The sequence below is a fragment of the Maylandia zebra genome, linkage group LG14, assembly GCF_041146795.1.
Source record: "Maylandia zebra isolate NMK-2024a linkage group LG14, Mzebra_GT3a, whole genome shotgun sequence".
Classification (NCBI taxonomy): domain Eukaryota; kingdom Metazoa; phylum Chordata; class Actinopteri; order Cichliformes; family Cichlidae; genus Maylandia; species Maylandia zebra.
Genome location: NC_135180.1, coordinates 36401789 through 36416630, shown reverse-complemented (window position 1 = coordinate 36416630; position 14842 = coordinate 36401789). Strand labels below are relative to the sequence as shown.

Sequence of the window (14842 nt, the reverse complement as noted above, 5' to 3'; positions counted from 1 at the left end):
AGCATGATTTAAAATTGATTAAAACAAGCAAACAAACAAATTAACAAACAAACAAACAAACAAACAAAACAGTGTATAAAATGAGAGAAAGGAGTATGATAATACTCTTGCCCACTGACACGGAGAGGGAAGAATGGTTAGCTTAAATTAGTAGGTGCAATTTTTCTCAGACTAAAGTGACAGCTTTAGTAACAAAAAGCAAAACATCACCAGTGTTAATATACAAAATATTACATTTATATATTTGTATTTTCAGTAAACCCTGCTTATTATATCCAAGGGCAAGATGAGACTAAAAACAGCTCGCCCCACTGTCTTTGTGCATTGCACTGTGTTTAGAAAGCACATTTTCACTGCTAATATGCGCTATAAAATAGGATTGCACTCACAGTTATATGTAAAATAGTTTTATATGGTTGCAGAAAGAAACAGGTGCATTTCAGCCTGTGATTTTCCACAGCCTCTCTATTGTATATGTGGGTGTTACCCCTATTAAAACATAGTCCAGACCCAGCCTTTGGTGGACAGCTGCAACAATCATTGACTCAACAGCAATGAATTCCTAACACAGCAATACTTAAATAGAAACAACAAATGCAGGTGTAACTCTTAATAAGGGGGAGATTACCTGTAAATACACTGATGCTGTTTTCGAAACAATGGCTATTTTCAATTTCAATCTATCACTGGGACAGATACAGCAGAAATTCGAGAAAGTGAGAATAGTTACACTAACTCAGCAATTCCCAAAGTCAAAAACGCTGAGGTCCACTAAAAACTAGAAAATTGAATCAAAGTACAGAAGAAAGTGATGTATTTTGCTAAAAATCTTATCTAAAAAAAACAACGTTAAGCCCATTGGATGATCCACATGCAGTGTTGGGAAGGTTACTTTTAAAATGTATTTCACTACAGATTACAGAATACATGCCCCAAAATGTATTTTGTAACATATTCCGTTACATTACTCAATGAGAGTAACGTATTCTGACTACTTTGGATTACTTAATATATTATCAAGCTTTTTACAACTACTTGAATGTGCAATTGTTGTGTGATTTATTCGTATTACTGAAGGTTACTCGCCATACCAATACCAACTAGATTTTTAAATCTTAATATAAATGAGTAAGTGAACATTAGGTAAGGCTGCACTTTTAGCAGCGATCTCGTATTAAAACGATTCTGCGCGTATATAAAACAAGTCTGAGGCTCCAAACCGTAGTAAAGGGACTAATACAGGGGTGGCCAACTCCAGGCCTCGAGAGCCGGCATCCTGCAGGTTTTTGATCTCACCCTGGGTCAACACACCTGAATCAAATGATTAGTTCATTACCAGGCTTCTGGAGAACTTCAAGACATGTTGAGGGGATCATTTAGCCATTTGAATCAGCTGTGTTGGATCAAGGACACATCTAAAACCTAAAGGACACCGGCTCTCGAGGCCTGGAGTTGGCCACCCCTGGGTTAATATGTTGGTTCCATGTCGGGCTTGTAGCCGAAAACTAGCTTTACTTTGTTGTCTGGGTCAACTTTGCTAGCGAGAGACAGAGAGAGGCGTTGAAAGGCTGCTCCAGCGGAACTTATTGTCTTTGGAGGAAAACACGAACACAGTGTACAGTCGAGTCTTAATAGCTTACTTACAACTGGGCTACACTGCCCATGAGGCTGCATTCTTTTGGGCTATGCCTGGAACACTCTGCCTATTGCCTTTATATTAAATAATTTTTTGAACAATAATTTAAAAATAATATTTCTTCATGTCGTTATGTGGCCGCAAGTAGAGGTGACATGGGCCGTGACATTGAGACACAGCCATTAGAGCCTCTTAGTACGTGGTTTTTTTTTGGGTTTCCACTGACGTGGAATTACCAAAAGATTGCATAGCCTAACATGTGAAACAGGAAAAGACCGCTGTGTGATCCTTTGTTGGTCGTGTATCTTGGTCTTCAAGTTTATATTATTTATATTATGGTTAAGCTGAGGACAGGAGATTCCTGGACTGAAGTTTCAATTTGTGCCCGTTTCTGTAGTTCAGATAGCAGATGGCTGCCCCTTCCAGGCCTGGTTCTGTTGGAGTTTTCTACCTGTTAAAGGGGAGTTTTTCTTTCCCACTGTTGCCAAGTGCTTCCTTGTTTGATTGGTGGTTTTCTCTGTATTATTGCAGTGTCTCCTTCATACAATGTAAAACATCTTCAGGTGAATGCTTTTGCAATTCAGCGTGATATAAATAAAATAAAACTAAATTGAACTATTTTCTTCCAACTGTTCTAACTGAAGGAAGAAGTCATCATGAAGTGCCTAAAACTGCAATTCCTCCAATGTCAACTCAAAGCTATTTCCACAAGTTGGGCAATCCACCCACAAACTGAGGTTAAAATGTTCAACTTAACAGCAATGAAAAGCAGGTTTAAAGATGGCACAGAAAGTGTTCGTCTTTATGCACTGTTTCCTACTTAACAACAGGCAGAGGAAGTTTTTTTTCTAATAACCCATCAATCCGGATGCTCAAGTTATGGTGCGGCTGCTTTGATTGACGAGTGTGCTGACACAGTTAGCTTTAGTCCAAAGCTGCAGGCTAGGCAATAACTTTGCTGACTGGAGTTATTGAACTCGTATTCTTTGTTTGTTTTTTTTGTTGGTCTGTGTCTTATAGAATATTTCAAAATAATTATCTGGCATGAAACTGATTGTCCAAGAAGTCTGTGCTTCAGGTTTGGTGAATGAAATTCGGGAATTTTATTATGTTACTCAGCACTAGTCAGCAGGTATCTGTGCGTTGCATCGATAGTTTATGCATGCAGTTATCTAAACAAACTGGCTAGCATTAGCTTATAACTTAGCCCTCTTATCTAAGTATGTTGCCAGTTTAGCAACAGTCAAATTGGTAAAACTGATGACATCTTTTACAGTGCCGAGAGAAAGAATGTGCCTTTTCCTAACTTCTCTTTTTTATTTTTACCCCTGACTGAAGAACATCTAAAGTAGGGGTGGGGGAATTCAGGCCTCAAGTAGGCAAAAGTGGAATATCACATTTTCAAAGTAGAGAAAGTAAGCCCCCCCTCCACCACTGTTCACAACATGTCTTTGATAACCAAAGACAATTATATAAATCAGTCAAAATCTAGAGAGTAGTGATGTGTGGATATATCGATTCCTTCGATACCAATCATTTATGTTCTAGAATTGATTCTCACATTAAAATATCGATAGTTTAGTAATTTAGGGTAAATTTGTAGTTTATCATTAACAGGAACACAGTGGGAAGAACCTATTTCATTCGGATTGTCTAGACTGGAAGGAACTACTTCCTCTTCCGCCTTTCATAGTCATGAGCGAAATACGGCTGTATAAATGTGTCACGGCCCCTTGGTGTGCGCACTCACAATAATGGCTGGAGTCATGTGTGGACGTATTTTACATCCACAAACGTGGTTTGTGATACATGTGGCAAGAAAGTGAGGTGTTGTGGCAACACCACAAATTTGTCAAACACCTCAGAGTAAACCATCACAGAATACGACGAGCGTATGTTGAGGCGAACTGAAGAGGGGTTGGAAGAGGAGTGGACAGGGACAGGTGCTGCTAGGGCGAGACAGACATCTCTCACGGAGTCCTTTAGTGCTGCAGGCAGGCAAGGTGTTCAAGTAGCACACAACTTCAGGTTTTTTATTTCTATATGATGAATTCTGCATTATTAGGTGATAAGAACAAGTAATCTGATGACCTGTAATCATTATGCTATAATTTGAGATACAATAAATAAAATATGTTTTTGTACAAAGTGTTGGTATCGGATCAGTATCGATACCACCCTGAATTTTACTTGGTATCGGATCGGAAAGGAAATCAGTGGTATCGCACATCACTACTAGAGACAGTTATGTCTGTCCTGCAGGTTTTAGATATCACCCTGGGTCAACACAACTGAATCAAATGACTCGTTCATTACCAGGCCTCGGAAGACATGTTGAGGAGGTCATTTAACCTTTTAAATCAGCTGTGTTGGATCAAGGATGCATCTAAAACCTCTAGGACACCGGCCCTTGAGACCTGGAGTTCCCCACCAATGATCTAAAGAACTGCTGGCTTGACTTGTCAGTTAAGATCAGTGTTCATGATTCAACAACAATAAAGAAACCAAGCAAAAACAGCGCCTATGGGAAAGTTCCAAGGTGAAACAAACAATCAGACCTGGTGGTAGTGTGATGGTCTGGCTGCTTTAGAAGCTGGACGACTTGCTGTAATAGATGGAACCATAAATTCTGCTCTACCTGAAAAACCTAAAGGAGAATGTTGTCCATTCAATATTCATACAAATATCTTTCTACTTAAACTGAATTCAGATTCAAGTGAAATTCCATATATGCAGTTTTATTAGCTTTAAACCCTTGAAACATGTTGCTCACAAAAAAAGTCAGTCAATAGCTGTGTTTGAAAACTTTATTTTGGTTAGGGGAATGTTTGTGCAAGACATTTTTTCCTGAAGGTTAGGCAAAAGTGGAATATCACATTTTCAAAGTAGAGAAAGTAAGCCCCCCCTCCACCACTGTTCACAACATGTCTTTGATAACCAAAGACAATTATATAAATCAGTCAAAATCTAGAGAGAGTTGTTATGTCTGCTCCCCAGTAAATATTGCCATCTGAATCAACTTAAAAGCTGAGCTACAACATCCTTAAGTAGATGTGATTCTTGATGTGGTTCTTGTACAATATTTCTGTATTTTAATGCATTTCCAGATTTCTGGGTAAAGCCAGAACATTTGAGGTGCACTCTGCAGAAAGGAACGACTCACTCTAGATTTTTTCTTTTTTTTTTTTAAAGTCATTTAGTTTTTGTTTTGTTTTGTTTTTTTCCTCTTTGTCTTTTTCCTTTTTTTAAATAAATGCGCATTTCACATCGGTACGTTTACTTCACACGACTTTATTGAACCCCAGCAGCTTTTTGTTAGGTCACCAGGTTGCTGCTCATTAACAAGCTTTTACAGGCTTTCAGCCAGAGTGGTTAGAGAGGGACTTCTGGTCACTTTGGTCAGTGAGTCAGCAGCAAACAGTTCACACATCCTGACAGTGTTTGGGAATCGTGGCACACTCCAGGACTTCAGTCCATGACACAGTATCAGTAGTTATACTAAGCAGCTTGGTCCCCCCCATCAGAGATCAACTTTGTGCACCTCTGTCAGCATGCACACCTGTGTGCAAGTACCCAAGCTTAACATACACGCAAGCACTCAGTCTCACTCTCACACACACACTTCTCCATACTACACCCAGTGGAGGCACTTCATATGAAACTGCAGAACCTGACTGTGGTGGGCTGTAACGAGGCAGTTCAACATTAACAGGGTGGGTCTGTCTAATCCTTTAGTGTTTTCACCCAGTCAACTTAATGTTAAAGAAACTCAAACAGGCTTGGAAGGTCTTTAGGCCACAGTGGGTCAGACTTCACTCTGCCACCTTGAATACTGGTCAGTTTTAATTCATTAATACATAATCTTCTTTAAAATTTGGCTCGTAAGACATACAAACAGCCAAACATACCTGCATTTGACTGGTGACAACTTTCACCCATCAAATAAATAGGAACTTGTTTCACTGATACAGCCCATATCATCACCACAGACACACACACACACACACACAGATCATACGTGTGTGTCAAGATTTAATTTAATAGCAGCTTCAGGGGGCAGGCACATCAAAACTGAGAGCCAGAAAAAAAACAAAAAAACAAAAAACAAACTAAAAACCTAAACTAAAAAGTAATTAAAAAAAAAAAAAAACTGCCATTAAGTACAAAGACTGAACTCCAGAAAAGCTACAGCTTGTAAGAGAATTGTCTCTTTGAAGATTTATCTTGCAATTCTTTCTCCCTTTTAATCTGTACGATGTTCTGAGAACAATCCAGTTAGGAAAAAAAGAACTGCTGTTGTGAAAGACATTAAAGCAATGATGCAAACCTATTGCCTGCATCAATATGTCACCTATGGCACCTAATGTGAAAATACCTATGGCTTCAGGATGCAGTGGTCCAAAAAATAAATTAAACTATGAGGATATTACATGTAACAACTAAAAACAGTTCAAATACCTTAAAATAACTGCTACATCCCTGGGCTAAATACCTATTAAATCTGCTATCAAGTCATTTTTTCTCCACTATCCTAAATCCTTAGATAGGCAACATTTCAGACAGAAGGATGAGGGCTTTATAATCTGGGATGAGTAGCATTATTACCTTAAGGCAATATCATCCATGCCTACTGCCTGTCCATGTTAACACCTCCCAAATAATCCAACATTAGCTTTAAACAGGGAAACCAAAGTTCAGGGGCAAAAAACAACAACAACAACAACAACAACAAGGAAAAAAAACAAACAAACAAACAACCTTCCTCACAGCCATACAAGTTGTGATCCTGGCAAAGAAACTGTTAAAGTAGACTATAACTAGTGTGTCATTTAAGGCTTTTTCCAGAAGGCTTGAGGTTAATACAGCAACACAAGCCCAGACAACATCAACTATGGTACATCTAGTACAACATGACCTGCATTACATGTTCTTAGTTCTTTCTCTGTAGGTCACAGAAATACGACACGTGGTAAGGCCGGTGACAAGTAGATGAACAACTGACCACAAGCCCCACAGAAAAGGAAACATCCACGCCACATCAATTCACTTGCATTACAGTAGTAAAATGGTGACAACCTGTGCTCAAGGGAAATGACATTTTCCCCGGTAGCATGAGCTGACGTACTTGCATGCATGCACATGATCAGTTTACCTTTCACATACAGACACGCTCAGTTTAAAGTAATGGGACCCATTCTGTTTCACATTGCCTAAAGATTAACATGTGGGGAGCTAATGAGACTTTTTGCCCCTGTTCCAAATGTTAAGCATGACATTTAAAAGCAAATTCTATGATTCAAGTAAGACAATGTACAGAAATGCAAAAACAACAACAAAAAAGAAACATTTAAAAAGAACTCCCACACAACAAGAATCTCAGAAATGGAGAAGGTTACCGATTTTGCTAGTTCTGGCAGGGTTTTTTTTTTCTTCCTTAAAAAAAAAAAAACAACATCCCACCAAGAGCAATGTCAAAAATCACCTGGACCACCAACAATATCGTTCAGAAGCCATGTTAGTATTCCTGATAGGGAAGCTCTGGCTAACACCCAGACCCCTTTACAAATGTACACTGCAGCTATGGGATTGAGCACTGTCAACAGTCCTAATAATTGCATATACAAGTAACCCCCATTCAAATGGATCAAAGCTGTTAGGAAGATAAATAATTGCAAATAAAAACATTACACAAAAGACATCCTATTCTATCTTGCCTCTGGGCAGTTCTAAGGCCACACATGCTAATAAAAGTTGAGTTGTTCCATGTCAACCTATGAAAAGCACTGTGACAATCATAAGGCAAGCATAGTCTCAGCTGCAAATTAACATTTCTGAACACCATAGATATATGAACAAACAGCAGCACATCTGTGCCAGAGATAAAACAGTCGACAACGATCTCAAAAACCCTTCATCTGCAACAAGTACGACATGGCTTAAGACCTGAGGAATACTTTGAAACATCACACCTGGTGGGTCTCCAAATCAAGCTCTGAAGCAATGCAATTTAACTGCTCACTTTGAAGGTTTTAAAGAGTAAAATACAGAAGCTGAAAGCAGCTGTAGACCAGAACAAAAACAAAATTCAGTACACGCCACATGGGCATCAACGCACATTTAACAGTAGCCTGGGCGATGAGCATGGACTGCTCCGCTGCTGCCAGGTTCCTGAACTTGGCTCCTGGCGGACCTGTGTATATTCCCCATTGCATCCACATTCTGCTCCTGAAAGCTGGGCATCTGAAAATCCCCACCTAAGAAATCCACATTCTGCATCAGCTCTGACTGGTCATTAGGACCCTCCTTCCCTGGCCTATACTTTGCCCCTGGGATTCTGTCTCTGGAAGCAGCAGCCTGCCCTCCCTGGAAAGCCACTGAGAGGTCTTGAGGGCCATTGTTTCCTGCTGTTGCTTGAACGCTGCTCCACGGTGGCTTCATGTAGTGGCCATTAATGTAAGGCATAGAACTTGCTGGGCATTTAACAGGGGATGAGGGTTGCGGTTTTTCTGCAGGATGATTTAGGGGAAAGCTCTGTGCACTGTTTGGTAGCTTGTGGCTGTAGGAGAGGTTTCTGGAGGGGAAAGCACACTCAGCTGGAGGTTCCATCCTTGGATTCTTGCAAGGATTGGCCCCCTCAGGAGGCTGCTGCATGTGGGCTAACTGATGCTGAGCCCAGGAGCGCTGCTGCTGCAGCTGCTGCAGCTGCTGAAAATGTTGCTGCTGCTGCTGTTGTTTCTGCTGATGTAAATGGTGCTGAAGCTGCTGCTGCGCCACCTTCTCAGGGTTGGTGTGAAAAGCAGGTACACTATTAGCAGCAGCTATACTCTGCTGTGAATTGAGAGAAACACTGGGAGCTTGGGCTGCAGCTTTGTCTGGTGGTCCCACCATGAGGCTGCTGGGTACATTGCCCAGAGCTGGGTGGTGAGAGGACACCCTTGAGCTGGCATTGATGAGCAGGTTGCGGCTAATGGGGCTGGGGTTTGCAATCTGTCCCTCACAGACTGAGGTGGTGCCCATACCGGCCCGAGCCTGACACAGTTGGTTGATTTGGTGCACAATGATGCTCAGGTCACCGGGTCTGTTCTGATGCAGGCTGGCTGCCATGGACAGTGGGATGGTGGAGGTAGATACAGTTATATTTGGTGGGGCATCTGGGTCAGGGAGCTTCTGCGGCCCATAAGGTCCCAGTCGGGCTTGCTGGGGGCAATTAGGCATGGTAGGAGGGCCTGCAGCAACAGCCTGGGGAAGGGCCTGCGACCCAACTAGCCCCTGGGTGTGCTGCATGCTCGGGAGCTGAGATCCATCAGATATGTGGCGCAGATCCTGAGTCACTCCTTGCTGTGAATGTAAAGCTTGTGGAGGAGCCACCTGATGCTTTAGTGACTGCAGATGAGAAAGATGCTGCTGTGGTACAACTGACGAACATGACTGGCCCTGCTGTGGCTGCTGCTGCACAGTCTGTGTGTGAGGGAGGCTCTGCTGTCTCTGCATACCCTGTGGATGAGCCAATCTCTGCTGCTGTGGCGCCTGAATCTGGGACAAGCTCTGTTGCTGCTGGAGAGCTTGTGAACGAGCCATATTCCTTTGCTGTAAAGCTTGTGGGTGAGGCTGCTGCAAAGCCATTGGATGAGTCAAACGGTGCTGTTGCTGTAGTGCTTGAGGGTGAACCAAGTTTTGCTTCTGGAGTGCAGACTGAGACGGACCCTGTAGGTGAGGAGCAGGCTGAGGATGGTTTAAAGTGCTTTCAGTGGTGTAGGGCCCACTGTGAGGGTTCATGACTGAATTATGTAGTTGTCGGGTGTGGCTAGTGTCTGAGTTTTTGACAGGTGCACAGAGGACAGCCAGCAGGCCCCCACTGGTGCCGACCTGAGAGGAGTAGGGACTCTGGCGTTGGTTGGACAAGGATGTGTCAAGCCCGTTGACTGTGCGACGAATGTGCTTCTTTTGAGGTACTTTGACGCTGCTCGGGAAGATCTGGATGGTCAAAGGGTTGTTGGCAACTTTCTTAGCATAGGCATCCAACTCTGCTGGGGTTGGATAGCTGGCAGATCTCATTTTCTGTGTAGTTTCCCCTGCAAGATGTGCAAAATCAGAAAGAAAAAAAAAAAAGCACATTCTTAGAAAATAACACCAACTGGGATTTCACATAGCACAAAACTTTATAGAGAAACATGCTGTCAGCCTGCAGTTATACAAGTTCTTCAATGCAAACTGGCGGTAAAAAACAAGGTGACCGGCTCTTAGGGGAAACTTTAAAACATCTGTCTACAGCAGGGGTGGAGAACTCCAGGCCTCAAGGGCTGGTGTCCTGCAGGTTTTAGATGTGCTCTGTTTAGACCCAGACCAAACAGTATTGTTTGACAGATGGCCGTTAATATAAAGACTTCGGACTTTACGTTTCCCAATTTTTGCTTTAAGTTATTTTGTTATTTACATAATAATGTAAATAGCCTAATAATGATCCTTATTGCTGTTTAAGAGAGGAGCGGTGCTTCAAAGGATAGTTGCAGATTTGTCAGAATCTGCAGATTATACAGTACAAATAATATGTTCACGTTTCTCCAACAATGTCTTCCCAACAGTTTCACTGACATCTACACTGGATGGCCAGGAAGCGCTCGTTCGCGATGTCTTCTCGGGCGCTTCTCCGGAGCTGATAATTGCCGTCTGTCTTGTGTCGGTGACATAAAAGACGGATTTAATGCGACATGACCGTTCAAACAGCAGTCGCTTTCTAAAACATCGGATATGTATCGGATTCAGTACCACATACGAAAGTGACCCAGATCGGATTTGTGCCGTTCACACTGTCATACCATGATCGGATATGGGTCGCATAGGGTCAAAAAAAAACAAAAAACAAAAATCAGATTTGATGCGCTTTCGCCTGCAGTGTGAACGTAGCCTAAATGACCTCCTCAACATGTCTTGAAGTTCTCCAGAGGCTGGTAATGAGCTAATCACTTGATTGAGGTGTGTTGACCCAGGGTGAGATCTAAAACCTGCAGGACACCAGCTCTTGAGGCCTGGAGTTCACCCACCCCTGGTCTATAGTATAGAGTTTTGAAAATGTGTTTGGTGGGGGTCTTTGTTAATAGCCAAAACTGTAACATTTACAAAAATACACAGAAGTTACACAGTTATCTATGCACTCATATTTTCTAAAGCTGCCAAGTGGACCAGATTTCAATAATACTGGGCTTAAAAAAACAACAACAAAAAAACAAAAAACAAAACAACCACCCTATACAAGTCTCCCCATTATCAGAAACCCAAAATAGTCAGACCCCAGAACCCATGGACATCCCCATTCAAGTTGTTGCAGCCACCTTTCAGTTGCTTCTTGTTCTGGTTTTTCTGCATTTATTATCCATTTGCTCTGAGGTTCTGTCCGGTCAGTTATTCACCATTTGTCAGACAGGGCAGGTCCCTTTGCTCAGATGAAGCCAAATGCTGCGAAACTGATCAGACAGTACTTCACCTTGCACACAGTAGCAGACTGTAGCTGGCTATGATTATGTACGTTCTGCTCTGGAATCTTTTGTAAACCAGAGAGCCAGGTGACAAACAAAGACTAACTAAGATTAACTGCCACAAAGTAAATATGCTAACATTCACTGGGTTATTTAGTAAAGTAGGTTTTTGTCCATACTCATCCTGCTGCAATATAGCCACAAACACCATCTTATTCTGTGGGAAATGCCACATAAATTCAGAAGTTTTCAATAATTTGCCATCATTTGTGCACCCAAACTAGCCTCAAACAAAATCCACTTCACTTACGGTAATGTTCTGAACAGATGTTGAATATTTAACTGCATTTTAAAAGCTGGAAGCATGGACACAAGTCAACTGCTTTTTAAAATCAGTTGTCTAAAACTTACTGGTAATTTTTATCCTTTACATATTTTCTGCATTGCTCTAGAAGGTCATCCCACTACGAGTTTCAGATCCTCAGTGATTAGATATTTTATACAACTAAACTTTAGTGTCATTTAAATCTTTGGAAATTGTGGATGTCGTGTTTACAAAACAGCTTGACAAGTCAAAAGAAACACCACAACATGATAAAAGACGGCACTTACATTTTGGAGGTCCAGTGTTCATCTGCGTGCGGGAAAGTAGTCTGATGGTAGGCTTAACTGATGCTGGCAGGCGGGCCAGCATGTCACTCTTCAACTAATGCAGCACGGGACACCTTTTCCTCACCATACTGGGGGACAAACAGAGCAGGTCAAAGTCAGCCGTTGACACACACATACTTAGATTGGTGTGAAAATACTTTGGCATCACTGATTTTCACAGTTCAGTTTGACCTTTTGCAAATGGCATCTTGTAATAAAGAGAAACCATGGCTCTGTATAAGCTCACTGTGTACACACTGCAGGCAGCAAGGAGCTGAGATGGAGATGAACAAAGCAGCACAGTTGTAGAGTGATGGCAGACTGTAAGCCAGCCAGCTTTCTGTGTCAAGCTAAGAATGTGCCAAAATGTTTTAGCAGCAAATCAGAAAATTTAAAAAAAAAAAAAATTGGGGAAAAGCAAAGAGCCATGCTTACAACACAATCTAAAACTTTTATTTTAAATATTTCATCATAATGCAGAGGTACAGAACCAGTGACATAAAGAATTGTTTTAAATAAGGAAAACAAACACAATGCCATTTTTTCTTCCTTTTGTCCTTTTAGAATTACTTACTTTCATCTTCTCCAGTAATACAAACATATTTCATACAAGCCATTCTTTAACATCTCACTGTTATATCCCCTTCTTGACTGTCAATTATATCAGCAATACGCTAGCTTCACTTTTCAGAACTGGAAGCTGTGAGTCCACACAGACACACCTCATATTCAGAACTGTGCAAAAGCCTTGAAGTAACTCTCATTTCTTTACAATTTTCTTCAACAGATCTAGGCTTTGTTTTTTGTGTGGCACAGAGCAATAATTTTCCAAGTTTTCTTAATGTCTTTCAAGGTTCTATTTGGACATTGGTGGCTTTTTCACTCATTTTCTGTTCAGTTCTTGTACCTTACCATTTTCATAAGAATGTTTTTTATGTTTGGAGGGGGAGAAAAGGCTGAGGGATGCCAAATTACATAGAAACCACACTGAAAATCAGTGGCAACAAATCATAATTGAGGTTCTGTCGTGGTTTGGAGCTGCATTCAGTCACGCTGGTGGAGATCTTTTCAAAATTGATAGATTCATGAATATAGAAATGTACCATCAGATTTTGATACACCATGCGGCACAAACATCTGACTGTCCACAGCTTTGTGTAGTAAACGCATACCCTGATTTAAAAAAACAAAACCACAGACAGTGGAACACCATCAGTCATGGACTGGCCTCGTCAGAGTCTGGACATCAACACTGAAGCAGCGTGGAATCATCTCAAAACCAAACAGCAGACAGCAAACATCCAAAGAAGGGCTTTGAATGTTCTTCAAGAAGCCTGGAGAACCATTCTTGAAGACTGGCAAGTTACAAGACAGCTACCTAAGAAGTCAGGCTGGTGGTCATAACCAAATATTTACTTTAAAGCTTGTTATAAAATACAAACTGTGATTTTGCCTTACATATTGCATTTCTTTTTATTTCTGGATATTAAGTAAATTGCTGCACCTAGTTCCATTTTCCTCACTCCATAAAAAGGAATTGGAAGGCAGTCTTCAGACTTTTCTGTAATATTGCATAGTTATATATGCTGTGGTTTAAAGTGTCACTGAAACCTCTGACTTCATGTTAACTCAAATAAATATATTTTAAAGGAGTTTTTTTAAGATTTGAAATAAGACAACAATTAAGAAAATAGATTAATGGAATCTTAATGGAATTAAGATTAATTGAGAATATAAAGATTTTGAGAACTGCAGCAGAATTCCTTTCTCAGCTCCTCCACTGAGAGGGAAGAGGAAGGGATCTGTTAAGAAGCACAAATGCCGAATCATCCTCCATTTGCAGTTTATGATTCATCACGAGTTAACCGTCTGAACAGTGGAAGTTAAGATTGACTTGTTATTCAGGATAGGAAAGACAAAGCAGTTATAAACTATACAATCCATAGAAACTGTAGGCCTTTTAGTGTGCTCACTGACTTTATTCAGTGACATATTTATGATTATACACACAAACAAGTCTGTCTACAGTGTTCAGACCCAAAATATAAAGCAGTTAGTTACTAAGCCAGTGTAACCCTAATTTTTAAACAATCAGGAATCAATAAAACATTATCAGCACTCATCCTTCCTTACCACAAAGGTGCGTTTATTTTGGCACAATTTCCCCGAGGTTTCAGATGAAGTCTCCTGCTGAGAAATGGTGTTTGTGTCAGATGCCAGACACCAGGCTTTTCTACTTAATCTTAATTAAAATGCATTGGGCTACACATCGACGCTTCAGTCCTAGATATATGTGTGTGTGTGTGTGTGTGTGTGTGTGTGTGTGTGTGTGTGTGTGTGTATATATATATATATATATATATAAATAAAACACACACACACTTATTTTACCCTCTGTACCCAACCTTTCAAACATACACCAGCTAAAGCTGTCTTCCTAAGGCTGAACCGCTTTCTTGGAGTGGTCTTACAGCGGGAGAGGTGAACTTTCTGACAGCCAGTCTGCAGCTAGGTAACGTTAGCCATCTGTCTAACAATCCAGTCTCAACCTGCTGCAGTTTTAAACAGCTAGCTAACGCCTGTAGCCTTCAATAAATCACCCCGGACGATTCCAGTGGCCAAACACCATGTGAACCCCAAGCAGAACCGGACACCTTCAGAAAACTGATGTTAAATCGTTCAAAAGGTTACCACAAGTCAAGCACCACAGTAAATAAGGAGCCTCTTTGTGCTTATTGTGAACAGGCCAGCTGGTTAGCAAACTTTAGCTTCTCGTTGACGGAAAGCACCGACGTGACCTGTGTTAAAAAGAGCGATACTTACTCCTCAGGAATCTTTGAGTAAGGAAACTTCATTTTGTGGCGACATAACGTTGATAAGGATTGTAATCAGCGTGTCAGCTCTTCGTGCTGCTGTCTGCTAAAGCAGCATCATCTGTCGGACATGCGCAAACAGACAGGACCCCTTTTCTGCATTTAAGGCATCGACGGTGAACGCCTGTCCATTAATCCACCACAGATGAGACGCTATTAAAGCCCAAGAGCGTCATTTTATCATAGATTATATAAACTTTAAGAGATCT

At 41.2% G+C, this 14842-nt stretch overlaps 1 protein-coding gene across 3 annotated transcripts; it reads right to left on the bottom strand.

Annotated features, from left to right (window-relative positions):
* Nucleotides 1–4429: 4429 nt before the first annotated feature.
* On the bottom strand, nt 4430–14743 carry LOC101485279 (protein FAM222B). 3 transcript variants are annotated; one of them, XM_004575517.5, is made up of 4 exons: nt 14584–14741; nt 13894–13950; nt 11722–11849; nt 4430–9708 (listed from the first exon to the last, which is right to left on the bottom strand). In XM_004575517.5, the coding sequence occupies exons 3-4, from the start codon at nt 11801–11803 to the stop codon at nt 7754–7756; spliced, it is 2037 nt and encodes a 678-aa protein (XP_004575574.2). In that variant the 5' UTR covers nt 11804–11849; nt 13894–13950; nt 14584–14741; the 3' UTR covers nt 4430–7753. The 3 variants fall into 3 exon arrangements, with proteins under 3 accessions (XP_004575574.2, XP_014268188.2, XP_004575573.2); XM_014412702.4 differs by having other exon boundaries at nt 13894–13947; nt 14584–14738; XM_004575516.5 differs by lacking the exon at nt 13894–13950 and having other exon boundaries at nt 14584–14743.
* Between the last annotated feature and the right edge of the window lie 99 nt (nt 14744–14842).

Bases quoted from the DNA above. Each gene is read 5' to 3' on its own strand.
- LOC101485279 (XM_004575516.5), bottom strand. From the start codon at position 11,803: ATGCTGGCCCGCCTGCCAGCATCAGTTAAGCCTACCATCAGACTACTT. The intron at 9,709-11,721 runs GTAAGTGCCGTC...CACATCTTGCAG, and splicing joins GAACACTGGACCTCCAAAAT to GGGAAACTACACAGAAAATG.